The 27300-nt window shown below is 37.4% G+C and overlaps 1 protein-coding gene across 6 annotated transcripts; it reads right to left on the minus strand.

Annotated features, from left to right (window-relative positions):
- Positions 1-1650: 1650 nt before the first annotated feature.
- LOC124396715 (TOM1-like protein 2) lies at positions 1651-26922 on the minus strand. 6 transcript variants are annotated; one of them, XM_046865949.1, is made up of 17 exons: positions 26796-26922; positions 16464-16548; positions 15043-15121; positions 14542-14691; positions 13895-14029; positions 13557-13712; positions 13230-13346; positions 12765-12898; positions 12201-12243; positions 11965-11973; positions 11409-11568; positions 10732-10849; positions 10575-10650; positions 8658-8723; positions 5454-5513; positions 3744-3780; positions 1651-3642 (listed from the first exon to the last, which is right to left on the minus strand). In XM_046865949.1, the coding sequence occupies exons 1-17, from the start codon at positions 26845-26847 to the stop codon at positions 3494-3496; spliced, it is 1626 nt and encodes a 541-aa protein (XP_046721905.1). In that variant the 5' UTR covers positions 26848-26922; the 3' UTR covers positions 1651-3493. The 6 variants fall into 6 exon arrangements, with proteins under 6 accessions (XP_046721905.1, XP_046721906.1, XP_046721907.1 ...); XM_046865950.1 differs by lacking the exon at positions 11965-11973; XM_046865951.1 differs by lacking the exon at positions 8658-8723.
- Positions 26923-27300: the final 378 nt, after the last annotated feature.

Below are 27300 nucleotides of genomic sequence, written 5' to 3' on the forward strand. Positions count from 1 at the left end.
ATCTCCTTTCCTTTCTGTCCCTACATTCACGTATACTCCCGACATACAATTGTGCTAGCTAACCCACTTATCCAGCTATCATACATGCCGTACCCAACAAGTCAAATAAATAAGCTTTTGACAGAGTTAACTAAACTCATTCTTTTTAATCTCTTTCTAAATTAGTTACTCAGAAATAATAGTTTTATATTACACACACACATACATACATACATACATACACATATATATATTTATTTTTACGGCTGTCAAAATAAACGGATTAATGCAGCATGCATTTCTGGTTGAAAAATATAAATCAATATAAAAAAGAGAGAAAATTAAAACATTTAACGCAACACACATTTATTTACGACATCCTTTTTTTACTCAGATATAAAACAATAAAAAAAAAATTAAAAAAAACAACTGAAAAATAATTTTTTTACTTTTAACATTTGTTTTACTGATGTGCCAAGCTTCAAATCAACCACCAAAATAAACACATCCGGCAATTAAAACAGTCCACGTGGAAAATTTCCGTTTGGTGTCTTGATGTTTTGTGTAATTTTTAACACCATAATTACTTTAAAACATTTACAAGTGTATTTTGTCTTCATGCTCAAAGTTAAGTACGGATCTAATAATAAGCAAACATCTGCATAAAGCGTCAATATTTGTCCACGACCATGTTGATTAGAGTAATAAAAACTTGAAATGTATTTCAATTAAACATTTGAATTGAATGACAGCCCTATTATAATTATATATATATATATATATATATATATATATATATATATATATATATATATATATATATATATATATATATATACACACACACACACACACACACACACACACACACACACACACACACACACACAGTGCAACCTCGATATTTTTGGGAGTTCTATGACCCTCACGAATAACAAAAATGCAGAGGTTTTGACTCTCTCCTTTTGATGGTTGCTTTTTCAAGGGCAATTGTACATGTACTGTAAACAAAAATTGTGAATCACTTGTCATAAATGTTTTATTTACTACTTAATATGAATAATACAACAATAAAATATAATTTTAAACATTACTATGTAATTTATTAGTACAAACTCTGTTTTGAAATGGGCCATTTCACTCGAGACACTTGTTGATTCTCAGATTTTTTACGAGTCACACTTAGACCGGTTCTATATCAAAAGCCTCGAACTATCGAGGTTGCGAGTGTCAAGGTCATGGGTATCGATATCGTGGTTCCACTGTGTGTGTGTGTGTGTGTGTATATATATATATATATATATATATATATATATATATATATATATATATATATATATATATATATATATATATATATGTATGTGTGTGTGTGTGTGTGTGTAGCTGATGCTACTGTAATGTATCCGGCAAGATAAGGACCTCCATTTACTCGTTTAATGCTGCAGCCTTTACTGTGGCACAAACATTCATGTGTTTAAATTGATGTTTCTGAAAATAAAATGTTTTAAACTAATGCCTTTTTAAATGTAATTAAATGGTCCAATCCGTATTAAGTAGGCAGTGTGTTTTTATACAACTTGTTTCTTGGAAATATTCTCAGCTCTCTGAAATCAGAGCTGACACATTATGTTTTTTGGGAATCTACAGGAGAGCAGGTTTCATGTAAACTGTCTTTGGTCACTGTTTTAATGACAGAGCAAGAAATGCAAGCACGACTGTTTTTGGTTTTCCCTCTTCAAAAAACAAAACAAAAAACATTGACAAATTAAAGGAAAAACTGGTGGCTCTGTTATGCTATTGGAGATATTTTGTAAACATACAGTAGCTTGGTCCCTTATAATGCATCTCCACCAAACAACACAATTCACCACATCTTAAAAACAAATCCATGATCAGAGACTATTCATATTCTGGCAGAGTGCATGCATCACTTCTATAACTGGACTCAAAACAAAAAAAACAAAAAAAAAACAAATAAAAGGTTTTACCATGAGAGGAGATTTTCTGTAGGTTTTCTTGCATAAATACAAAACAGTACATAAAACAATGCATCAAACCTAAACTCAAAGACACTTAAAGCATGACAGCATATAAAGCAAAGTTGTAAATGAATGGTTGCCCTAGAAAATTTTTCTCTCTCTCTCTCTTTTTTAATTTTTATATCATTACAAATTTGTGCCCCAAATGCTCATAATATACATTAAACAGCCAGGAAGCTATTGCAAATTTTATTTAACCTTACAATGACCTTAAACAGGTTTGGTATAATTCCGATATCTAATCAGTTTATTTGCTGGACATTAAAAATCCCATTTTAATCCCATAAACCATTAAGCGCTTATTCCTGACATATTATTCTATTGATGTTCTCAGATGGACAGACAGACAGAGACTTAGCATTAAAGGCATAAAAATTAAGTACTAAATTGAAACATTAGCTGCTTTAAAATACTCCTCAAATCTGCTGAATAAATAACTAATCAAAAATGTAAGTGACTCTGGCAATCACTTGTAACGTTCACTGAAGATTTGGTCCTGCAGACGAGAGTTCAGCCGAAGGCGTAAATCAATAACTTCTGTTTGACTGTCAGCACTGTTTTAGCTGCACTTACATGGTGGTAGAAATAGCAACAATTTGGATTGTGGGTAATTTGCTGGGTGGAACAGTGTTATTAAAGGAAAGAGTTACAACAAATCAGTACAAGGTTATTCCGGCTGACTCACCTTTATCATTAAAAACATTTCTATCCTTATGGGAGTAGTTCATCCCTAAATGATCCTGTGCCGTATCTCAGAGTACAGAATGGTTTCAGGAGTATGAAAATAAAAAGTATAAAAATCGTATGCTGCAATTTTCAGTCAACAGATTTTAACCTAATGGACCACCTATGGGATTGTGATGCATTTAACAGCTGAATACCAGTTTAAGGGAATATATACTACAAGAATAGTGTTTATCCAGTGAGTACACATATGGATAATTTGCAGATTCTGTGCCAGGACACAAGACAGTTATTGTGGCAACTAACCTAAGACACTTTGTGTCTGTTTTTCCTTTAATTTGTCACTCTTTAGTAGATAATTCTTTAGTGGTATCAAAACACTGGACCACAGGAATGAAAGGAAATGGCCTATTACAGATTAGTATGCAAACTTGCATGGGAAATCTGAGTTATTATAACGCTTTTCCGAGCCAGATTCCGCATGGCTTCTGTTAATATACAGAAATAAGTTATAATCTTGGCATATCTCAACAAAGCAGACTTATAGCATGAATTTGCTGCTGAGGAATTTGCTCGTTTAGGATGGATCGTCCCTCTGCCCCTGAAGTAACACTCAAAAGCATGTTGGACCTGTATCGCAGAAGCTGCCCTACTCCAGGTGGAAAATGAACCAAGAGTCTTATGATGGATCAAGAAATGTGTGACAGAGAGCAGCACGGAAAGGCAGCAGGCATCCAGAGGAACGCTGAGGGGGACGAGTGAAGCGTTTCTTTTAGTTCATGAGCGACCTATAATGCAAACAGGTTATCCTCAGTCCGCTCAGCTTTCTTACGGCTGTTGCTCGGAGGGCCCGCAGGAACAGACGGCTCGCCTTTGGGGGGTGACGGTAACACAGCGTCTGCTGCTTTGGCTCGCTCTTCTAAGAATTTGTCAAATTCTAAATTGTAGGCAAGAAACAATGACAATTTATTAGCAGTGTTAAATTCGATCTAGAATGAACTGGTTTACTGAGTTAACATGTACTTTTAAACTGCTTACCTTCACTGGTTACTCCTTCCTCAGCCTCATCACCTTTCTGTTCAGTAGAACATAGGAAACAAAAGAAGAATTTGTATTGTTGAATTATTGGATTTTCTCATCGTATGGTTCATGTTTTAATCAAAGTTTAAGGAATACTCCAGTGCTTTTTAGCTAGTAATGTAGCTGTAACATACTGTAGGGATGACAAACGGAAATTGAGGAGCAGAACAGGGAACCTGTTTAGTCCAACCTAATTTTTTTCCTAAAAAATTTAGGAAAAACAAATACACTATATGGACAAAGGTTTGTGAAAAATAAGATTCATGTTTGCTTTTTGAACATCCCATTACACATTTAGTCCTCATTTGTTGTTATAATAATCCTCATTCCTCTGGGAAGATGTTTCTTTAGATGTTGGAGTGTGGTTGTGGAGATTTGTGCTCATTTAGGCACAATGGAATTTGTACAGTGAGATTTCGGGGTGAGGAGGCCTGGGAAGAGGGGATGGGGGGGAGTACGTGCCAAAGATATTCTATAAGAATGAGATCAGAAGCTATACAGTAGGCCACTCAAGATCTTTCACTCCAACCCATGTGACCCATATCTTCATGGAGATGGATTTATGCATAGGGACATTGTCATGCTTAAATATAAGTAGAAAGAAAAATATTCATAATTTTACATTCCAGTGCTCATGTTAGTTCTCACTCTCCAATGTTCTGTATTGTTTAAAGCTTTATGATCCCAGTCTTGACATCACCCAGATGAGGATGAGGTTCCCCTTTTGAGTCTGGTTCCTCTCAAGGTTTCTTCCTCATAACATCTAAGGGAGTTTTTCCTTGCCACAGTCGCCACGGCTGCTTATCAGGGATAAATGCACACCATTCACCTTAACTGCTAAATTCTGTAAAGCTGCTTTGAGACAATGTCTGTTGTGAAAAGCGCTATAGAAATAAACTTGACTTGACTTAAGTGTTTATTTAAACTGGTATTTTACAATTTTAAAATAAGGATGTTGGTCAGACCCTGAGATTACTTTATTTTCACTCAGAACTCAACCATGACGTTCTAGGGGCCTGCAAAATCACCTGACCTTAATCTCATTAAAATCCAGTGAGCTTATTTGGAAATACTGACCTGGAACAATTTCTTTGTTAAGGCACGAGGAGTATTATGGTATGGGAAATAAGATTTGGTTGAAAAACAAATGGAGGATTCATTTAAATACCCACCTTTCAGAGCACCCTCACAATACCAAACCAGTTTTAATGCAAGCATTCCTTCACTGTAGACAATGAACATATTGCTTCAGATTTAATGAATCATTTTCATTTGATTGACACAAACAATACAACCCAACCAAACATGAGGACATTTCACAAGACCCACAGAGCAACTTGCATCATTATACTAAAACATTCAGCAACCACCATTCTTATAATTAGCTTTTTTTAGTGCACACAAACAAGCCAAGTGATAGACAACTTTTCTACATGAGTTCCCATTTCTAAAAATCTCTTTTCCCCAAGTTGGGGAAAAAAAAAACATTGATGTGAGCCAAGACGCAAGGCAAGCTTGACTGCAGACTGTGTTAATATGATTGGTCGACTGCCAAGTACATATATGTAGTTAAGAAACCTGTATTGATTTATTGGGTTACATGAAATGGAGGTGGAATGAGATGGCAAAAACAAAGAAGAGAATGAAATCAAGGTAAAGAATTCTCACCACATCAGCACCGAGCCACTCCTCAATGTCATCCATGACAGAAGACTGCGATACAGGAATCTATGGAGCAAAGCCATGGACAAACCACGGGGCCCCCGCAAAGCCACCAAATAAAGCCGACCCCCCAAAACAAAAACAGGAAAAAAAAAAGGAAACCATAAAATCACAAGGAGCTCTGCGAGGAAAATAACAACAGAAACACATGCAATCACAGTATGCATGGATTCACATTGACACACACACACACACACACACACACACACACACACACACACACACACACACACACACACACACACACACACACCCACACACACACACACACACACAGAGCAGATTAAGCATGAATCCAGCGATATTGTACAACATGCAGTGAAAAGCAGAGTGAAAAGATGAGAAGCTGTCTAAAGAGTAGCGTGGTGAAGCTCAGCCAGGAAAAATATTGTACAACAGCTCGGTCGAATATCTGCATATTTTCGCAGAGAAATAATAATCTAAATGTAAAAAACATAAATGTATGTTAGGACTTTGGGAGGTTCATAGATGAAAATGCTGATATGCTTGTGACTGAAAAAATGTCTTGGCACGTTGACTGACTTGCAAACTTACACTCAAGCTCCAAAGCGCCTCTAAACCATTATAAAGCAAAACACTTGAAACATTTAATATGATTAACACTTAACCAACAGGTTCTTTTCCACAGTTAGTACTGTTTGTACCCAGTTGGGGATAAAAAAAATCATTGGCTACACAGTAGAATTTTACCTAATATAATCAGCTATGTGAATACACAACATGGCCCTAATGTTGCCAGTTGTGTACTTATTTTACACAGGGGTGGACAAAATGGTGAAAAGGAGCAGACTTTATGTATGTTCTTTTCACAGTTGCACAAGCAGACAAATTCAACATCCAAAAAGTTGCTCCTTATTTTGCAAAGTAAACATACTACTTTGGAATATACTGCATGTTTGCAGTATACAACCTAATGGTAGTGCAATACACATTACTATTCTTTTATTCATACTTGATCCAAATGAACATGCATTCATGTTTATTCTAAGAAAAATGAGAAACATGCAAATACACAAGGCGGCCAAACATACGTGGACATTTAACATAATCCCTATGTGCTTGTTGAATTTTCTATTTCAAATCCATACATACTAGTATAGAGTATGTCCTCCCTCAGCTGCTCAAACATCTAACATCCTCTATTCTTCTGGCTTGCCATTTAACAATTTTGTAACAAAGCTGTGGGGATTTAATGTGATTGGACACTAAGCAAGAAGACCTTGGACGCCAACTATGTTCATGTTCATCCCAAAGGTGTTCAGTGGGGATGAAATGCATGCTTCTTTAAACAGACCACTGAGTTTTCTCCCACACAAACCTTGAAAGCCACCTTTTTAGCAAAACACTATAAGTTAGAACTAATTTAGGTCTTTTAATTACTATAGCACACAAAAGCAATGTGCATAATTTTGTGGATACACATTTGTGGCAACAGATTAAGGAACGCCCACATATGGGTACGATGGTCTGGTGCCCACATACTTTTGGCCACATAGTGTAACCATAAAAATCAGATAACTTCCCTATACAGACGTTAAAAATGATGCTACTTTAAAAACACAATACTTAATCTGTATTTATGCACTTAACTGCAATTACTGTTTTCACACCACACTTCTCATCTACTCAAATAAAGCAACCAAAATATTGGACTGAGCAGCACACAGGATTTTTACTTTGGCTATCTAAGAAAAGCACGATTTGTCCACCTTTAGCATTAGCTAGACAAGTTTGCAAGCATGCATGCTGATGTTACTCAGTCCTTTTATTAAGCAAATCAGAACCAAGCTAACTAACTGTAGACTATTCATGGGTGTACACCAGTGTCATGTAAACCTAGTGAGCGAGTTAGACAACCTTAGGCTAACTCCTCACGAATAAATCGGGTGCAAATGAATCAAAGACTTTCTACATTTATGCAGATGTTTAAAAAAAAAAAAAACAAAAAAAAAAAACTTATTATATAGTGTAAAACATTTATACATTTGGATTAGACTTACAGGATTAAAATCGGATTAGTAAATGGGGCAAACTTGAGTAGTGGAAAAGGATGAACAGGCTAGTCATTTAATCATGATTAGCCATAGCGTTATTAATAATAAGTGAGTGTAATGCCTCTAACTGCACAGCATCAGCATACAAACGCAGAGTAGGCAGTTATTGTAAGAAAACCTGCAAACGAGTGTCAAAGTGCTGAGCAATGGCAGGCTCGTCAGATAGTAGTGTGTGTGCCAGCCCTGCGCACAAAAGCCGTACCAGCACAAAAATGTGCTAGCTAGGTTTGCATTGTACAACTCATAATAGTACAGTGTAGTGCATAAGTATTCGCCCCAGGATCCAAATGTGCAAAGCTGACATAAACATATTTCAATAGACTTGCATCTGTAATTGCAGTCAAAGGTAACTGATTATATCAAATAAAAATCCCAATTTATGGCATTTCCATCTTGTAACTGTAATAAAATCATTATGGGGGTTGTCAATACTTATACAAGGAAGTGTATTATCACATGAAGATTTTTGCACTGAAACTCTTCGATGTGGTAAACCATTACAACACGATCCTTAAATAAACCAGGGCTGGACCATATTGGTTAAACTTAAACGCCAAATTCTGTTTGTATGTTATGAAAATCCACACCTGTCCCAAGGAACTAGCAGGTCTTTTCATTTCAGCAGTCATAGAATGTTGAGAGGACAGAGGACGATGAAATAGCCCACAGTAAAAGGGACAGGGTGAAGAAAAATGCCTGAAAAAAATCTGCAGACCCTGAAGAAAAGTGTAGGCTTTGAGACAAAGAGAAATGACTTCCCCTAAAGGACAAAGCCTACAGCTTCAAAAGAAAAGCAACACTCAGTTAAAGCAGAACTACATGAAATATATATTTTTTAAAAAGTGAGGCTGTGTGCACTTTGGAGGTTTCTTGGAGGTCTTATTAATCCTAATGAAATATAATAGCGAATAGATTAATCATATCAAAGTCTATATTACTTTTAATTAAGTTGGGCTCTCCCTTTTACTGTATGGAATGGGCTTGTTTAGTGGTGGTGGTAGGGGGTGAGGATGACATGGTAAATGGATGCAGGAGGACACTGAGGAGGAGACAGTGCTACTGGTGAAGTCCTCACCATTCCTTGGGTAATGAGCCAGCTGTCTATGGGCTCCAATTCTGCGTTATCACCCTTTACACTCGGCTGAATCAACAACAGAAAACACCTTACAGATGAGAAGCAGAAAGCCCTCCCTCCCAACCCCATTCAGAGAAAATGAAGTAAAGACAGAAACAAAGTAGAAGAAAAATGCAAAAGAAACAGAAATGACACATGACTTCAAACTTTGGGTGTGGAATATTTATATAGTTATTTTGTGATAAATACCAGAGCCACCAACGTATGGTGGAAGGAAAAAAAGGGAATAAACTTTGAGCAGTGGGCTGATCAGAAAAATCTGCACTACAGTAACACAGCACGATAATGATTTCAACACTCAACAGTGCCTGGAACCAAACATAGCTGTAATCAGCCTTTGTGTACTTTGTAATAAAACTGATTTGATAATCCTTTCATGTACTTCTACTGATAAGCTTTTATAAAGTTTATTTTGCTGCAAGTTTATAACTAGTGTTTTATTGTTATGTCTAAGTTTTTACAGTTATATCTGGAATTTGTCGGCTATCCAAACCTGAGTCAGACTTTACAATCATGTAAATGTTCATAGATTTACATAGATTTGTCCACTTGCATAAATTTGCTAACTTAATTAGCAGTAACATTGTGTAATCCTATTGAGCGAATAACCTTTGAGATGCCAAATTCTAATACAGGGGTCCCCAAACTTTTTTCCTGTCTTTAACCGGGCCGAGTTGGTCTGTAATACAGAAGATTTCATGGGCCAAAGTGACTACAATTACTATTGATGTGGAGATATAATTTTGATAAAACAGTTTTTTTTATGCACTATACATACAAATGCGAAAGCACATTATGACCATCATACTAAAAAAAATTTCATATTCATTGCTATTGAAATCAAAACTTTGATTTACTTTTGCATATGCATAGGGTTAGTGGGTGAACCTAACAAATAATTAGGTTACGTTATTAAATAAAGGTTGACCAAAAGTGGATTTTTTGCGGATACAGATAGCTAGGTTGGATCATACTTGCCGATAACTATTTAAAATCAACCGATAGTTTTTAAAATGGATACTGGATAAAAACCAAACATAACCATCCATGTAAAATAGTACTGAAATTTATAAAAAAAATAAATAAAAAAAAACCTGTGCCGAATCATGAAAATGTGCTAAGGGAAATAAATATGAATGTATTCATTAATAAACAGAATTATATAATTAATAAATTATAAATATAATATAGTGCCCTCCGTACAGTGTGCAGTCTTGTGTGTAAAAACAAACAGAGGCGTCATGGTTCACCTCTAGAGGCCTCTCTCGTAATGACCAGAAGCCGGAAAAACTATCGGTATGGAATTGAGTCAATAGCCAATAGTTCTAAGAATCAACTATCAGTGCCTCGACCTCTACTAATAAGTAAAGAAAATTTTGTTTATTAAGGAGGGGCATATTCAGGCTGTGGGGCATTCTGGGGGACCCCTGTTCTAATACATTGAGTAATATGAATTGGTAATAACTGGGATCATTTTATTTTACATTAAAATCTACTGGGATGGGTTGAAAGGTGTCTACGCAATGCTAAGTGAAAGACCTGCTTTTATTATCTGCAGCTATTAAGTATCAACATATAAACATACTATATTTCAGAAAATTCAATCCAGCCCTAATATTTATGTGCAAATCATACTAAGAATGCAATTTACATAGAAAAAGCATTCCTCTAACATGATTTATTTAAGTTAGAGTGTGCTGCAGAAAACATACGCCCTGGTCATGCAGATATTAGTGATGCAAAAAAGTTACGCAGAGTCTCATCAGCCATTAACATTTCATACAACCCGCAACCCTACATCACATGATGCATGGCTTGTTGGACAAAAAAATTCCCAGCATGCAATGCTGCACTCACCCCGGTAACATTTTGTTGTCGGACATCAAGAGCAGAAGCCAGGCCACCGAGGGCTTGTGGGTCTTCATATTTCACACTGAAATAAGACAAAAAATTTAGATGTAAAGCAAATCATCTGTGGAATTACTGAGTTTAAAATCTGGGTTCAGGGGCTTACTTTTTGCGTTGGTCAGCTAGGGAGCTGCCTCTGGTCTGGGCGAACATGTCGAAGTCATCACGAGGATTGTGAGCAGAGAGCGCACTCAGGGTGCCAGTGACACTTTCTGAATCCAAATCTATAAAGGTAATTGTTGAAATCAATGAATAATTGATTTATTGACTAAATTGAAAATAGGTACAGTACATTACTAATGCAATAATAAAGATCATTGAGCTTCTGGGTTCTGTTTCTCAGTGAAGATTATTTTATGCTAATGTTGTCCTGGAGACAACATACAGAAATGCAGAACAAACTTTACATTTTTGGAAATAAAGTGTGCAGGTTTGGACACAGACTGCTGTGTCTGAATTCTGGCCAGAAGCAAAATTGATGTTTTCTTAGGCTTTCTCACAAATACAGACAACAACCCTTTCAGTGATTAACTACCTCTCATGGAGAACATACAGTTTGTGATGGTTGGCCAATAGCAGGAACAGGAGCTAATAATAGGCCTTGGTTGGCACTAATGTATCCGGATCATTAAATCTATGAAGGTTGTGTTCAAAGTTTGTAAGTGATTAAGCACATTATCACTTGTGAATCTGCCCATATACATCTACATTCTCCCAATAGTGCAAACTAGCAGTACATTTTTCAAAAGTTGACCTGTAACTGCATGATTGTCTGTGTCTTACTCAGTCCTGCAAGCTGTGTGGAGAGTGACGGGGCAGAAGCAGCAGTCAGGCTCGGGGGAGGTGTTGGAGTGGCTGCAGCACTGGCTCGAGGAGTGACGACAGCCGGCGAACCTGGACCCAGATCTATCAGATTATCCTCCACTGAAGCCTCATTCAATACCTACACATCACACAAACACAATTACTTACCATACACTACACTATACACCTTCACATACACAGGAAGCAGATTCCCCAAAACAGAAGTGCTGTTGTCCATTTAATCAGTTTCATAGCTGCTATTGGAGAATAAAGGTGGATAAGAAGTGTCTATGGGGTCAGGGTACCACAGACAACTCAAAGAATGTGTGTGTGTCTGTGTGTGTGTGTGTGTGTGTGAGGCGGGACAAAAGACGACGAGGACTGCTCTAGTGTACTCTACAGCAAGTTAAAGTTAAAACATGTCAAAGAATCATCTCAGACAGACCTCATATACATACAGAAGCCATGTTTTAACTTCACCCATATTTACCTTCACCCATTTTTAATGCAAATGCTGGATTTCTATTATACTTGCCTTCATTAGCTATCCAGTGCACAAACACAAAATGAACAAACAAACAAAAAATAACCATTGGCACATCAGCATGCAGCAAATACACACCAGGAGGGTCAAATTGTGATCAAGGTTTCAGCTTTAAACATTAATAAGTAAATTGCAGACCAAATTTTATGAACTAGACATAAAGTAATTTAAGGATTATAGTTTATAAGATAATATAAGTATCTGTAATTTAGCAGATTCCAGCTCACCCCATTGTTCTGTGTATTCCGGCCTAATCGGTATCTCTCATACCTGTAAGTACAGAAACAGGGAATCATCATTACCTTGTTTAAATGCTTTGTGAAAAAGAACGACATCTCTAATTATTGGGGCAGCGACTTTTTTATTTTAAAAATATCTCTGCATGTTATCTTAATCATTCAGCAGAAACCCTGTGTGAAACTACAAGCATTCTTGATTGGCATCCCTGCTTTAAGGACTCCCAGCCTGTTTCACCACTGAAGCAGAACAAAAAAAAGTAGTACAAGCTTTGAGACTTAGGACTGTTTGAACATTGCATGTTCAAATCTTGGCACTCCCACAGTCATCTATGCTTGATAAGTTTTTTCTAGGTTTCTTTAGCTCAAAGCAACCATTCAAGCACTGTATAAATGCACAATTAGATAAGGCCACCTATTTAAATTATTATTTAAAAACTCCCTGTGAATTACATGCAAACGTGGAAAAGAAACTAATCACTGAAACTCTGTATGTGCATTGGCAACCGTTAACCTTGTCAGAAAGGACTCACTGAATCAACCATAAGTACTTGCCTTTCGTAGCGAAGAAAGATGTTGTTTAGGTCATCGTTTACATGCAGCAGCTCCTCTGTGACCTCTTCATTGGAGACACGAGAGATGAGCTCCACTATCCTCTGCTGCATAGCCCGACACGTCCTGTTCAGCTCCTGCTCGCCAGCAACACACTCGTGTCATCGGCATGTTGCTACATAGCTCATGAGACAGCTATACACACTATTCATTTAATGTGATGGACACAAATCTGAGTCAAAGCTTCTATTAATAGTGTCAATAGCAATTCCTTAGTACATTAGATTTGTCAATCCTACAAACAGACCACTTTTATGAAAAAAAGGAAATACTGTATAATGTCAGTTACTGGATATACCCAATGCTTTTACTCCCTCTAGTGGTGCAAACATTATTTGACACGCAGTTATTAAAAAGATAATAAAAAACACATTGAAAGCATCAAGGAAACCCAGAAATATTTAAGACCTGAAGAAGCTCAAGGTCAGATTCCTCTTCTTGCCCTGGCACCATCTCTGTCAGCATCTCTGACATCACTTTGCAGTTCCCACGCACAATGTCCAGCTCACTCCTCAGCCTGGCAATCTTTGAATGCACACACACAAACACACCCATTGCACATGCTTGCTGAATGTATGCAGTCGCCTACATCATGCTTAATTGACCAATTTTATAAACAACTTAAAACAAAATGCAAAAATGAATGAAATGAAACCGAGTGTATTCTTCTAGGCACATAGTTTGCATATATCTATGCAAATAACGCAAGACACAGAGCTTGACCATGAGACTGACCTGTTCTGGATTTGGTGTGATGGGCCCGGTCATGTTTGGCATTTGCGTCTGAGCAGGCAAGCCAGTAGCTGCAGGTATCTGAGGTGTCTGGGATGCAGGCTTGGGCTGGGGTGAAGCTTTGTACTTATGTGAGGCTGGATCAACCTCTGGGACTCCCTGGTTAATTCATAATGGAAGAAAAAAACAATAGATCATCTAAATATAAATTCTAGTGCATTTCCCTTTCAATTAAACCATAGCAAACCACAATGCATGTAATTCATATGAAAATGTCAGAAAAATAGTACACTCAGTACTATTTAGTAATTGTAATCTCTTGCATGATATAGTTTCCATACTCGCTGTGGCGTGTGGATTGGAGAAAGAGCGTCCAGGTCTGCCATGGGGAACTCAACACCTTTTCTCTTTAGCTCTTCATAAATTTGAACAACTCCAGTCAGGTCTGGACTGCTTCTGAACGCATCTGCCCAAGCCTGCAAACAGAATGTATTGACATTTGACTCTGCACCTGTGGCATCCTGAGGTATCCTTAGATAAAGTACTATCATTGTAAAGTAGAAGTATTCCTGGATTACTAATATTTAAAACACTAGTTACTCTAGATTAATTAAATTAATTCAAACTATCATGTATATCATCATAATATTTTGTCACTGTTTTAGAAAGAAAACATTGCTGTTGTAGAACCTACATAAGATCTAATATGCCTTAAGAATTGCTAATTATTTTTCAAACGTTATCATACTATTATATTGCTCAGTAAATTTATTGGGAAAATGAATATGAAACAAGTAAGTTATGACCATTCAGCTCATAGCTAAACCTGTAGTTAAGCTTTAAACCACATATCAGACTGTTCCTTTTCTAATTTCAACAATTTTTCCAACTTTTTGACCAAATAAACAGGGCATCTCATTGATGATATAAGATATAAAAGATATAAGATATTGCAAAAAGAAGAAGAGATGTAAATTAAACTGCTCACCTGAATCAGTGACAGCACTTTATCCTGCACTATAGAGGGAGGGTTGTTCTTCGGAAAAATGATCTTCACCAGGATGCCGTCGATGAAGTCGCGAGTGGCCACGAACACATGGAAGCGGTGGCCACAGTTCTTTACGCAAGTCTCTAGCACCTGAGAGAACACAGAGAGCAATCATTCCAGCCGGAAACGGATACGATTCTGCGTGCGTGCGTCCCCCCCCACCCCCATAGCTGAAATAGAGGCTTTAAACTAATGAGGCAAGAATCAAAGAGCCAAGCGAGACTCACAGCTGAGAAGCCACAATTCAACTCATTAGAGAAAAATAAACAGCCTCTAGATGCTATTGCAGAGTGAATCACATTGTGCATGCAAAACCATCAAGTCATGAAGTGAAGTAGAACACCACAAACATGTTAAATTCACTGCTTAGCTTGGCTTGTCAACATCTAATGAGTGGGGCCGCCCCCTACCAATACCAAACCCGCAGGCTGCTATACTCACAGTCAGTGCCAGCATCACCTCCCGGAAGTTTCTATTGCCATTTAGTCTCTTCCTGATGGCACGGATGGCATCTTTGGGCCTACATACACATCAATGGATTATAAGCAAAGATTAAAGACGGGTCATTTAATTCAGACATCGCAATTACACCACATTAATCTAGAATCTTTAACAAATATTTAGCAATCAGACTAACCATGATCCAAATATTCTATTATATTATATATACACACATATACACAGTGGTGTGAAAAAGTGTTTGTCTCCTTCCTGATTCTCTCTTTTTTTTTGTTTCAGATCATCAAACAGATCATTGATCTCAATTAATTTCGTTCTCATTTGTTTCTGAATTTCTTTGGATCTCGGCATGATGTCTAGCTTTTAAAGCCCTTTTGGTCTACTTCACTTATATATATATATATAAAAGAATTCTTGGTATAAAAACCACAGTTATACACAATAATTTAAATAAGGTAAAAATGTTTAAACCTGTTTAAACCAAAAAAATACAAATAAATACGGTTTCCATTTAAAATGTATTGACACAACTCAGGAATTTTCCAAGAAACACAAACTATCATAACCTTGACCTGAAATAATGTATATATATATATATATATATATATATATATATATATATATATATATATATATATATATATATCTCGCAGTTTTAAAGTTCCTCTGTTCCATCTGCCAAAAATGTGCCCATTATAGAAGGAAAATGTCACCTGAAGGTCACAGCTGTCAAACTGCACAGTTCTGTTGACTATTAGTTTAAAAATCATCAGTTAAGCATCACTTTCATAACAAACAGCTACTTCTGTAATATGTATTTCCGCTCATGAGCAGTAAATCGTACATCTTATCTTATTTGTTAAGCCATGTATAAAGTCCAGGCCGAAAAAAAGAGGAACCAGAAACATGCAGGTGATTATATTAAGGAACATCATATACAATACAAAATCATTTCACAGACTTTGTGAAGATTTTTTGCATGAAAGAGACAGGGTTCTTTCGCATTCCTGTCATCCCCCACAACTTGGGACACAAAAGACGATGCCAGGCCAAAGTAACCTGCTGTTGTCCTGCACTACAAGACACTCTTTCACACACACAGAACAGAGGCAGGACTGTGACGATGGTGTGTCACAGAGAGAGATAGTGAGTGAGAGATGAAGAGAGATAAAGAGGACATTTTAGAGGAAAGATGATGAGAGGCAGTGAAGTCGAGTATAACCTTTTCAGCTGCTGCAAGTTTAAGTGCCTCATCATCAAATTTCGTACTGATTAAATCACCAGAATGCACAATGTGAAGCAATAATTATTTCAGACCAAGAGTCACACAGAGCAGCAATGAGTCACCAACGAACTCTAGGTGTGTGTGTGTGTGTGTGTGTGTGTGTCGTGTGTTGACTCACCCTTCCTCTGTCTCGTTAATAATGTCACAGATCTCCATGTTGAGCGTCCAGTCCTCATTCTGCAGGGACCCATCAGTGGCCTTTTCTGTGACAAACACATCACAAAACTCTTATACAAATATTCATATTGAGGACCACATGGGGTAAATATTTAGCGAAGGCTTCTAGTGATGGTTTACTAAACTATTGCACTCTCACTGATGCAATAACAGAACTCTTTACAGGAATGTGGTGTAATTGTGATTCGGTGTATCTGTAGACCTTGCTCGCTTGTCTAATCACAAGACTGAGCGACGCCCTTGTTTCAAGTCTTAATATCAAAGCAGTGTAGACAAGATACTCCCAGTGGCTTCTAGTATATTTTGGACAAAAAAAAAAATATACTAGAAAAATATAAAAATATTATAGATAATTACTGATCAAAGTCACCAAAGAGTGTAGAGCTATCTTTAATTTCCATTGTATGAAATGCTGATCACGGTACAGAAACACAAATGCAAAAAGTTTCCTGTTTCAGTTTGTATTTAAAAAAATTATACAATTAAATACACTTAAACAGTATCAAATGATTTTACTTTCAAGTAATCAGAGTCTATGTATAATTGCATTACTCATGACTCTTATAAAACTAGATTTTTAAAATTGTATAGAAACTATGCATTTTTGCATCTCTCGACTCTATAAAAAACTCCAAGAACGACTCTGCTACCTTAGACCTTACCTTTTCCTTTCCCTCCTTGCACCACAGTCTATTACTAAAAACCCCCCAAGCAGAAGCACCGCACTCTAAGGTTTAACAAAGTACAGGTTTCACTTTATGAAATTCTTTAATGGCTATGTTAATAAATTAACACTCAAGCAGTAATGACTTGGCACTTCAACATGGAGGAGCCTCCATCAGTCAGTCCATCAGTGAAAGGCCGGAGTTCTGCTTGGCAGTGCTAAAGAGCTGTCTAGGACATGCTAGAGATATGCAGGAATACAGAGCTGGCTTTCATGGATGGCTGAAGGCACTTTCTCTCGTCTGGAAACTTCCATCTATGCCTTTATTTATGCACTGGCCTTTTGCTATAGCACACTGTCAGTAGCAACGAAGGCACTATTTGCTCTCTGATCCGCACGTGTGTATGCCCTTTTTATAGACTTCTTTATTATGTTACAGATGAACTCAACATGATCAAGCATTGGATTTTTGGACCTACAGGTAGGCACACAATATGATTTGAACAGGTTTAGACAACAAACGATAAACTGTTATAGAATCAATATGATTCAAACCAGTGAATCGGTCTTTTAGTAAAACTGGGTGAAAGAAACAGAAAGAGAAGCTGCCTTTATTTGTCACAGTACGCACAGTGAAATAATTTTCTTCACATATCCGTGCTTGCTAGAAAGCTAGGGTCAGAGCGCAGGGTCAGCCAGGATTTGGTGCCCCTGGAGCACAGAGGGTTAAGAGCCTTGCTTTAGGGGCCTAACAGTGGCAGCTTGGCAGTGCTGAAGCTAAACCAAACCATATATTTCTGCAGAAATCTATGGCACATCAACTCCATCCCCGATGCTGTACCGAAAAAGCAGGACAGGGTCAAACGGAGGTCGATATTAGTATGCAGCGCATTAGGAGGAAGTATAGAGCACAGTGCAGCTAGAGACATACCACATCAATCACTCAAATGATGCATTAAAATAAAATGGCATGGCGACCTGAACAGTCTTACACACAGTCTGAGCAACTGCGGTGTGTGGGTTCCTCCTTTTTAACACCAAAAATTTTTCTTGACTAACCTTTTATGCCTATATTTACACGTTTGTCTTGGTTTTCTATGATAAATTGCACTGAACAGCTGATCATATAATGTCAACAAATACACTATTGCACCATCACTTTTGTCTGTATTGCAATTCTTCATCCACTATGCATCTATGCACCATCCATAACTTAAGTTTATCATTGAACTACTGTATATTCCACCCATATTTATTCTGTATAGACTGTATCATAAAACATTCATATATGTACATATGTATCAGTATTTTTTTTAGATTTTTGTCTTATCCTCTACACACACAGTTTTATATATAAATATATATAAATATACCGTATTTTCCAGACTATAAGCCGCTACTTTTTTCAGACGCTTTGAACCCCGCGGCTTAAAAAATGAAGCGGCTAATATATGGATTTTTCCTGTCTTTTTCCAGGTTTCACAAACTTCAAGCCAAAAAACTGAACCCCATAACATTAGACCAATGAAACTGCTGAACGGGTTCAGGTGAACCAATGAAATTCTTTATATTAAATCAGATGCGCTTCCACTGAATCAGGCCGCACCACATCATAAACATGGATGAGGTTCCTCTGACGTTTGACCTGCCGCTCACTCGGACTGTCTACAGGAAATGCGAATCAGTCATCACACTGAAAACAACCGGGCATGAAAAAACACTTCACCTGTGTTCTGAGCTGCACGGCATCAAGAGAAAAGCTTCACCGATGGTGATTTTTAAACGCATGACGATGCCAAAAGATAAACTGCCAAGAAAAATAGTTGTGAAAGGAAGGAGGAAGACAGTGAACAATGACTTTCTTGGTAGGGTACAGTTTAGATACAAGCCGTGTAACAGACACTGTATTTCATTAAAGCCTGTGTAAAGTTCATTAGTTTCAATATAGACAGGTGCGGCGTATTTATGTTCAAAATAAAAATCAGTGGGTGCGGCTTATATTTGGGTGCGCTTAATAGTCCGGTAATTACGGTACATATACATATACATGTACATGCACTTTGCACAATAACAATAGAATTTAATTTAATCTGACCTAATTTTTCTTTCTTTCTTTTGTTAATTAGTTACACTGTATGAAGCCATGGTTTCACTATCATAATATTGAAAATATATAAGATGTTCAAACTTGAAAGCATAATCCATATATAAAAGTGCAGCAATCAATGCTAATTATTTGGTTTGAAACCAATTAATACAACAGTGAGTCTTTTATGTGCAAATTTCTACGCATGAGCAGGAACATCACAATTCTCACACTCTCAATTTTTATTATCTATAAATGCTTGTACAAAAGATATACAGCTTAATCTGTTTGTGTCCAGCCTCACGAATCTCCTTGTAAGAAAATATTTTTTAAAAGTGTGGGTCGGTTGGTTGTAGCAGGCTTCAATAGATTTATTAGAGGTAGAAAGAACTTCAGAACTTTAAATAACCAACACTTCTGGTTTGTTCACACAGCTTTTTTTGTACTTCCTGCAGTTGAATGTATTTATGATCAAATTGCTTTCTTGTCATGATCAAGTTGCGACAGAAATTAGCTTGGAAGCAAAACCTCACGATCTGAGACCGGTTGTTCTGGTCCATGCTGAATGTTCTGTTTTGAAGGGATCCTAAGACAGAAATATGTTTAAAAAAAAAAAAAAAAGGAAAAGACAAAAGAGATTTCCCAGTGGAGGACGAGGTACACAAACCATCTGGTTGAGTTAAAGTAGAGACACATTAGGTGCTCTACCACGTTTTTATACACTCATAAATAAAAGGGAACGACTGATTTCACGAAATGTTGTTGAGTAAAAAGTAATAAATTGAAAATTTTGTGAAGTTAAAGTAAAAGTCTCCCCAGTTGAAAATACTTTAGTAAGGCACATGTACATAAAAAAGGTTTATTGTAAAGTAAAGTAACTAGTAAAAAAAAAAGCTACTAGTAAAGTAACAAATTACATTTACGTCCTTACTGTCCACCACTGGAATTTCCCAGCGACACGCAACACAACTTCCATTGTCCGTGGTGCATATCAGGTACACACAACAGTATAAATCAAGCTTAAAAGCAAAATTAGTTTTAAAAAAAAGGCATTCATGGAAAGTAAAGACGTCAGAGAAAGTGTAAATTCAAATAAGTAACAAAGCAAAAGCAAATCTGCTCCATCCGTCTACAGTCAAACAGGAGCTGCGAATTTTATCTGCGAGGGAAAGCAGTGCAGGTCATGTGATGCAGAGCATCAGGCTGTACCATCCTCTACCTCAGAGCCAGACCCAACTAATACGTCTCACATCATAACCTTGTGCTCCAGAACATCTGATCACATGCACATTATCAACTTGTGCTGTTAATATCATGAACAGCAGCTACGCTAATTGCTCTCCACTGCTTCTCTTTCTCTCCCCATCCCGAGACACCATGAGGTTTGGCCAGCTCCAGTCACGTCCCACCTCATGAAGATTATGGACCTTTTGAAGAAGTAGATGCCGAACTCGCAAACATCCTGAACCATCTAGAGACGTACCAGTGCCATTTGGATCCCGCTACATGTGTGGAGTTTTGACATTGGACCTTCTGGAGTGTTTAAAGGCTCTGGCATGGAGAAGCTGATGCTGGATCTGTGATAATCACAAATGCTGAGCTCATAAAACTAGGAGCTACTAACCATATAGACTGTATAAAACTGCAGAAAGAACATCACTTATAATCTTATACTCCAGTAATCATGCTAGTTCTCACTCTCCAGTGTTCTGTACTGTTGAAAGATTTATGATCAAACTCTTGATGTCACCCAAATGAGGATGGGTTCCCCTTTTGAGTCTGGTTCCTCTCAAGGTTTCTTCCTCATAACAAGGGAGTTTTTCCTTGCCACAGTCGCCACGGCTTGCTCATCAGGGATAAATGCACACCATTCACCTTAACTGTTGATTTGTGTAAAGCTGCTTTGAGACAATGTCTGTTGTGAAAAGCGCTATACAAATAAACTTGACTTGACTTGACTTGACTCACAACTGCACTCAAAACCAGCAGTGCTGTATTTGTCCAAATCGCTGCTCCCTTAAAGCACTGTATAATGTATGAATTTGTACAATGTAGATCAATAGTCTAAAAGCAGTGTGTTACAACAATTTCTGGTGGTAATCAGGAACAGACATGTTGGCCTGGTTTTCATTCGTACTGGCTGCTATTTTAAAGGTTTATAGGTCAGAGCATCATACAGTCAGGGGTCGCACTATTTTAATCGTACTCATGCGAATGGTTGACTTTTGAACACAACAAACCAAGTGTCTGCAAATATTACACTATTACACCAACTTAGACCAACTTGGACTATTGACACAAGGCAGATTATGTTAGTGTATGTTACTGTAATTCAGACACTACTATTGGTGTGCCACAGCAGCAATCAAGAATAATCAGACTCGGCTACATTTTTCAGTCTTTAACTGTACAGTTTTGTTGAATCTGCATTCACCACAAAACAAATTCTCTTTTTTATTCTAGTTGACAATTAAACCTTGTGTGGTCTTCTGTTAATGGCCATTAGACTCAAGGTTTGACATGTGCATTCTGATATTTTGTTGACCACAGTTGTACATTCACTGTAGCCAAACCTCTGGTGAGCACAAACCAGTCTGGACATTCTCTATTGACTTCTCTCAACATCAGGGAGTCTTCATCCACATAACTGCCACTCACTGGATGTTTTCTCTCTACTGCCCAATTTGTAATAAACTCCAGACACTGTGATGAATGGAAATCCCAGGTGATCAACAACTATAAAGAAAAAAACATCAAACCAACCATCTGGCACACAGTCATTGACTGTGACATACCCATTTTGCTAGTTGATGTGAACATTGTCTGAAGGAATGCTTTGCACTGATGCCACATGATTGACTGATTAGATTAAATAATTACATGAACGAGTTGGTGTACAGGATTACAGCTATTATACCATTGTAATGCACAAGCATGGTCATGGTGCAAAATATTAACATCCAGTTGTTTCAGTCACAAAAACAGCAGCTTGTTATTGTTAATAAGAATGGAAGAAGCTAAAAACATCCAGAACATCCACCCACTTTTAGAAAAGTTTCCTGGAAGACTGTGTCAACAAACTATGAACAGCAGGCAGGCAACAAGAGGGCAAGTGAGTGAGTTCACAATCTGGCTAGCAAAACATTAGGATTTAATATTGCTTGTGAATTTTTACAGTAATGTATCCGAAGCAACTTCCAAGTTAAGGGCCTCGCTCATACCCCAACAATGCGCTAATGGACAAATCAAGCTCCATGAAGTGTATGTGGGTTGGAGTGGAAGATCCTGAGTGCCCTATAGAGCTCTGTCCTCAATCCTACTGAAAACCACTGGCATGAATTGGAATGCTGACTAAACCCACGCTTCTTTACCCTACATCAGTGCCTGATTTTACTAACACCCATGAGAACTAGATGTGGAATGGGATGTTCAAAAAGCACATACACAATTTTATAGTCAGGTGTCCACAAACTTTTGTCCATTTAATGTATGTACAAGCAGAAAGCCAGGATGGAGAGCAAATCCGTTTTTTTTCCACCAGGTAAAATAATCTGAGATGAGCAATCAGAGATAAAGAAGATGAATGCTAACTCTCCTATTCAGCATATACGCACACAGACTGGCTCAGTCACTCTAATAGACAGGCAGGTGACTGCTAAAATCCTCAGAGGAGCATGGCCATTTTGCTCTTCTGGGCTCCAGGCCACGGATTATCCTGACAACAGGGAGAACAATTTTCTGCTGTGACTCTCAGGACCTGAAGCAGACAGGCTCAGAGGGATCTGACATGAAACTCCAGCATTGGACAGAAGAACAGCATCTAGCAGAAGGATGGTATGACAACAAAATCATGATTATGATTCTCAAATCATTTTATATTAATTATCTATCTATCTATCTATCTATCTATCTATCTATCTATCTATCTATCTATCTATCTATGCTTCACAAAGTGTAGCATTTAAAAAAAAAAGATTACTATGTTTGTTTATTATTATTAATATATATTTATATTTATTTCTAAGCATCCAGATTTAAATGCTAAGAAGTTAAAATGCTGGAGAAAGCTAGAGAGATAATCTGGAGAGATGATCTTCTACTTAATGCTGGCAGAAGAAAACAGTACAGTGAGTTACATCTGGAAGAACATTTCATTGGGCTGCATTACTCTACACAGCGTGGCTTAAGTGCTCGACACTGAGGCCTCGTTGATACACATTCGAATGGAATTCAGGGCTGCGTCTCAAACCACAAAGTGTGCCAAGTTCTATGGCTAAACGGGTATTATTCTACAACGTAGACACATCGCCTGATCATTTTCCCCCTCTCATGATAGATTGCTTGCTTTTTTTTTTTTTTTGTACAATTTTACATGCATGTTCTTTCCTGTCAAAACTCCTGCTTCTGTCATGCCTAAAGATGAGAATTGACGGCATGGATGCTGTTGTATAAATAAGAACCAAGTAGTCATTTTCAATCCAGACTCTTAGGGAGTGTCATGGCAGCTCAGAAATGGTTTCTTCCATGAGTTATCTTTTTCATAATCATTTTAGCAGGGCCTGATATCCCTGACCTATTTACTACTGCCCTCAATTATTCTAGTTTCGCTTTCCTCATCAGTCAACAGCAGGTTAAATTTCAAGTCAGTAAACAGCCACCAAGCCAGACACACAACAGCCTGTTTGCCTCCATGGGTACTTTTCTTTACTAAATATCCACATTATTTATTTGCAAAACATTCGCAAATATTCTGCGAGACGATCAAGAAAACGCACGCCTGCGCATGATTCATGCATCTCCATTTTTACACAACACGCTGCTGAATCATACAGGAAACCTGTGAGGCCAGGAAGATCGTAGCAGGTTCTTTCCTAAAACGTATTGACAATGACACTTGGTTTGTGTTATAAAATGAACAGCTTTTTCTAATCAAGAATTGCTTGTGAAGGTTGAAGGAGGCAGAGCCTGCAGTGGCACTGGCCCTGGTACAAATCCTACTGGCCCTTTCCAGTGCCCTTCTCCTGTCACTACATTCTGAAGATCGACCTTTTAGCTGTATTATATTTTATAAACGTGTCCAAAACCACGTTCTCTCACACAGCTTGGCAAGAGAACAGTTCGGATACAAGTTCAGATAACAGCTTGTTAGCAGTTGATACTCTGGATGTTTTCACACATGCAGCGATTATTCGATCGGAATTATGGCTTTAACGATTTCTTGAGTAACTTGAGTACAAAAATTCATTGAGGCAAATTACACGGCTTCCTTAGTCCATTTAACTAAACATGGAGCACTGTGTTTCCCACGAACCATTATTACTGACGTACCACCTGCTAAACTCTGGACAGGAGACGCTGCAGAATGAAAAAGGGAGAAACGGGAAGAAAGCAGCGAGGGGTGAAGCGAAGATTCAGAACAAAGAATATGCCAGAAAGTTTCCAAAGTCAGGGATAATTTCAAACAAAAAAATAAAGAAAACACTGTACAGTGTGAAACCGGTTTGAAAGCAATTTGAAATAGATTTTTATATTTCTATTTATATCCAGTGAATTCAAAAAGTCCCTCAGCAGTGGCTGTGTAGAGCAGGTAGTGGAGCATGTTTTTAAACCTGCCGATAAATACACGGATTTAGTGCGTGTAAAATTTCAAGCAGCTTTCCCAGAGACAAGTTAACCACATCACGATACTGCGGGATTAAATAAATAAATACGAGTGAGAATAATTATGAGTTTCTTTAAATTAATATTTTCCTATAACCTACTCTACACGGCCACAGCGGAGGGACTTTTTGAACGCACTGTATTTGCATTTTGATGAAAAATGGCTATTAAATGCACTAAATAGGTTTCGTTTTCACCGACGTTCTTTTATGCAATTTCAGCAATAAATATGTACATTTTTCGAAAAAGAAAAACAAATTATTTGTTCATTTTAAGAGATTTGTTTTCTTTTCTCTCGCTCTCATTTAGCATTGCTCTTTAATTTTAAAAAAGTACTTATCCGATTACTCAATTAATCCATGGAATAATTGTTAGAACGCTCGATTACTATAATAATCGATAGCAGAAGCCCTAATTTGAATCAAACCCCTGTGTGTTGCCCACCCTGAAGTGAGGTATATTTAGGCAGGTGAATCCTAGCAGCAATCACTCAGGTCCAAACAGTCAGTCGATGTCTGGTGTGAGTAAGCAATGTGATTCTCAATCAACCAAAGTGCAGGAGGTGAATCAAAAATTCGTTGTACTTTGGCGGCATTTTTAATAGTTTGTGAGAGACAAGCTGCGAATCTGACCGTCAAGGCACAAACCGATCCAAAAGACAGAGCTGTAGTTCTGAAGTCATGCGATGTGTTCGGGATACTTGAATTAACAAGAGACAAAACATGAAAAACCAAACGTAAAAGAAAATACAAGCATATTCTCTGCTCTATGTCCCGCTCAATTATTTATTGTTAACAAAATATGTTTTGCTGTAATTCTGGTCACTGATGATGGGTTTTGATGTTAATTTATGTTGTCTTATGTAGCACCTTTTCTGATCAGTTTCACTCTGTACAATACTGTTAATGTTGGAACGATAATAAACAAACCAACTCGGGTTCATAGGTGTTAAAGTGACCCAAAACATCATATCCACACTATATTTATAAGCATACTGAACGTTTTGAAAATAGAAAGAATTAATTCAAAAAAAAAAAAAAAAGAAAAAGAAGCTCCAACGTTGCTTTTTATAATAATGCTGGTGCTAAAGTCTGATCAGTGCTGGAGGAGTGTGGACACTAAGGTCATCTTGTCTGAAAGAACTGTTTGACCCCCTCTTCTTTTTTGCATCGTGGACCAGTTTGCCAAAAAAGGATTTTTGACAACGCGCATACTATATTACTATTATACATATTATATGATTTAATTAATTACCTAAAACTCAGCATAATGCAAATTCGGTGCAAGTTTAATTAATGGAAAATGTAAATGCATAGAAAAATGTGACAAACAAGTGGGGGAAGTTTATTTATTATTTTATAATTAGTTTATTTGTATTATTAAATAATGGGGTGAAAAAAGAATTTTAAAGTTTTTTCTTCTTGCTGTGCGGCCCGGTACCGGTCCTGATCCTGGTGGTTGGGGTCTGGCTTAATTTAAAATACGTTGGAAAAACCTAAATGACGTCACGCACTTATGACGTATGATCTCCAAGTGTGTACACCAGATGTATTGCCTTGTCGTACAATATTACAACATTAATAAAATAAATAAATAAATAAATAGAGCTGTGTTTTTTTTTACTATGACTCGGAAGCGGAGTTGATCAGTGACACTGAAGAATGACTCGTTACAGTGAAACAGTTTCGCTAACACGGTTAGCCTCCTAGCCAGCTAAGCTAATTCAACAGCGACCGGAACAACTACCCGGGAGTATGCTAATTCACTATGCAATGCGCTGAAATTAAAGAAGCGTGTTAAACAAGATGTTTTCCTCAGAACCAAACGTTTAAATAAAAGCCTTGTGTTGGAGTGAAACTTACCAATGCACTGGCCGACGGGAGTGCTGAACGGATTCCCCAACAAGAACTCCATCTTGATGACAACAAACTGTGCACAAGCAGGCGAGAGGACAGTGGGCGGGCCAGGATCTTCCACAGAGAAATGTAATTGGACAATGCAGTTAAAACTCTTCATTGATTGGCAATAATACGCGTCAATCAAAAAATCTGTGCTACCTTCACAGGCTCCAAGCTCATTTTACTTAACTATAAACCGATTGCCACAGTAAGCCTAATTAATTGTATATAGGAGTCGATGTTACCATTAACTCCAAGTAAACCAAAAAAACATAATGTCTTTTTATAAGAGAAAAAAATCTGCATTTTTGTGGGGTGAAAGTCCAATGCAAAAAAGTTCTTCAAAGATTAGAATTATTCTTTAAAAGCATGTCCCTATTTTGTTTCTTTTATTTCTCTTTCACCACTGATTTGCAGTTTCGATTTTTGTCAGTAATTTATAAATGTATCATGCATTTTAGGTGTTAAT

The sequence above is a fragment of the Silurus meridionalis genome, chromosome 14 (genome assembly GCF_014805685.1).
Source record: "Silurus meridionalis isolate SWU-2019-XX chromosome 14, ASM1480568v1, whole genome shotgun sequence".
NCBI lineage: Eukaryota > Metazoa > Chordata > Actinopteri > Siluriformes > Siluridae > Silurus > Silurus meridionalis.

What these genes read in the sequence shown, in the direction of transcription:
- LOC124396715 (XM_046865949.1), bottom strand. Translation starts at nt 26,847, where the DNA reads ATGGAGTTCTTGTTGGGGAATCCGTTCAGCACTCCCGTCGGCCAGTGC. An exon ending in CAATCCACACGCCACAGCGA is followed by an intron (nt 13,713 to 13,894) that starts GTATGGAAACTA and finishes TGAATTAACCAG; the next exon opens with GGAGTCCCAGAGGTTGATCC. An exon ending in GGCTCATTACCCAAGGAATG is followed by an intron (nt 5,514 to 8,657) that starts GTGAGGACTTCA and finishes TTTGCTCCATAG; the next exon opens with ATTCCTGTATCGCAGTCTTC.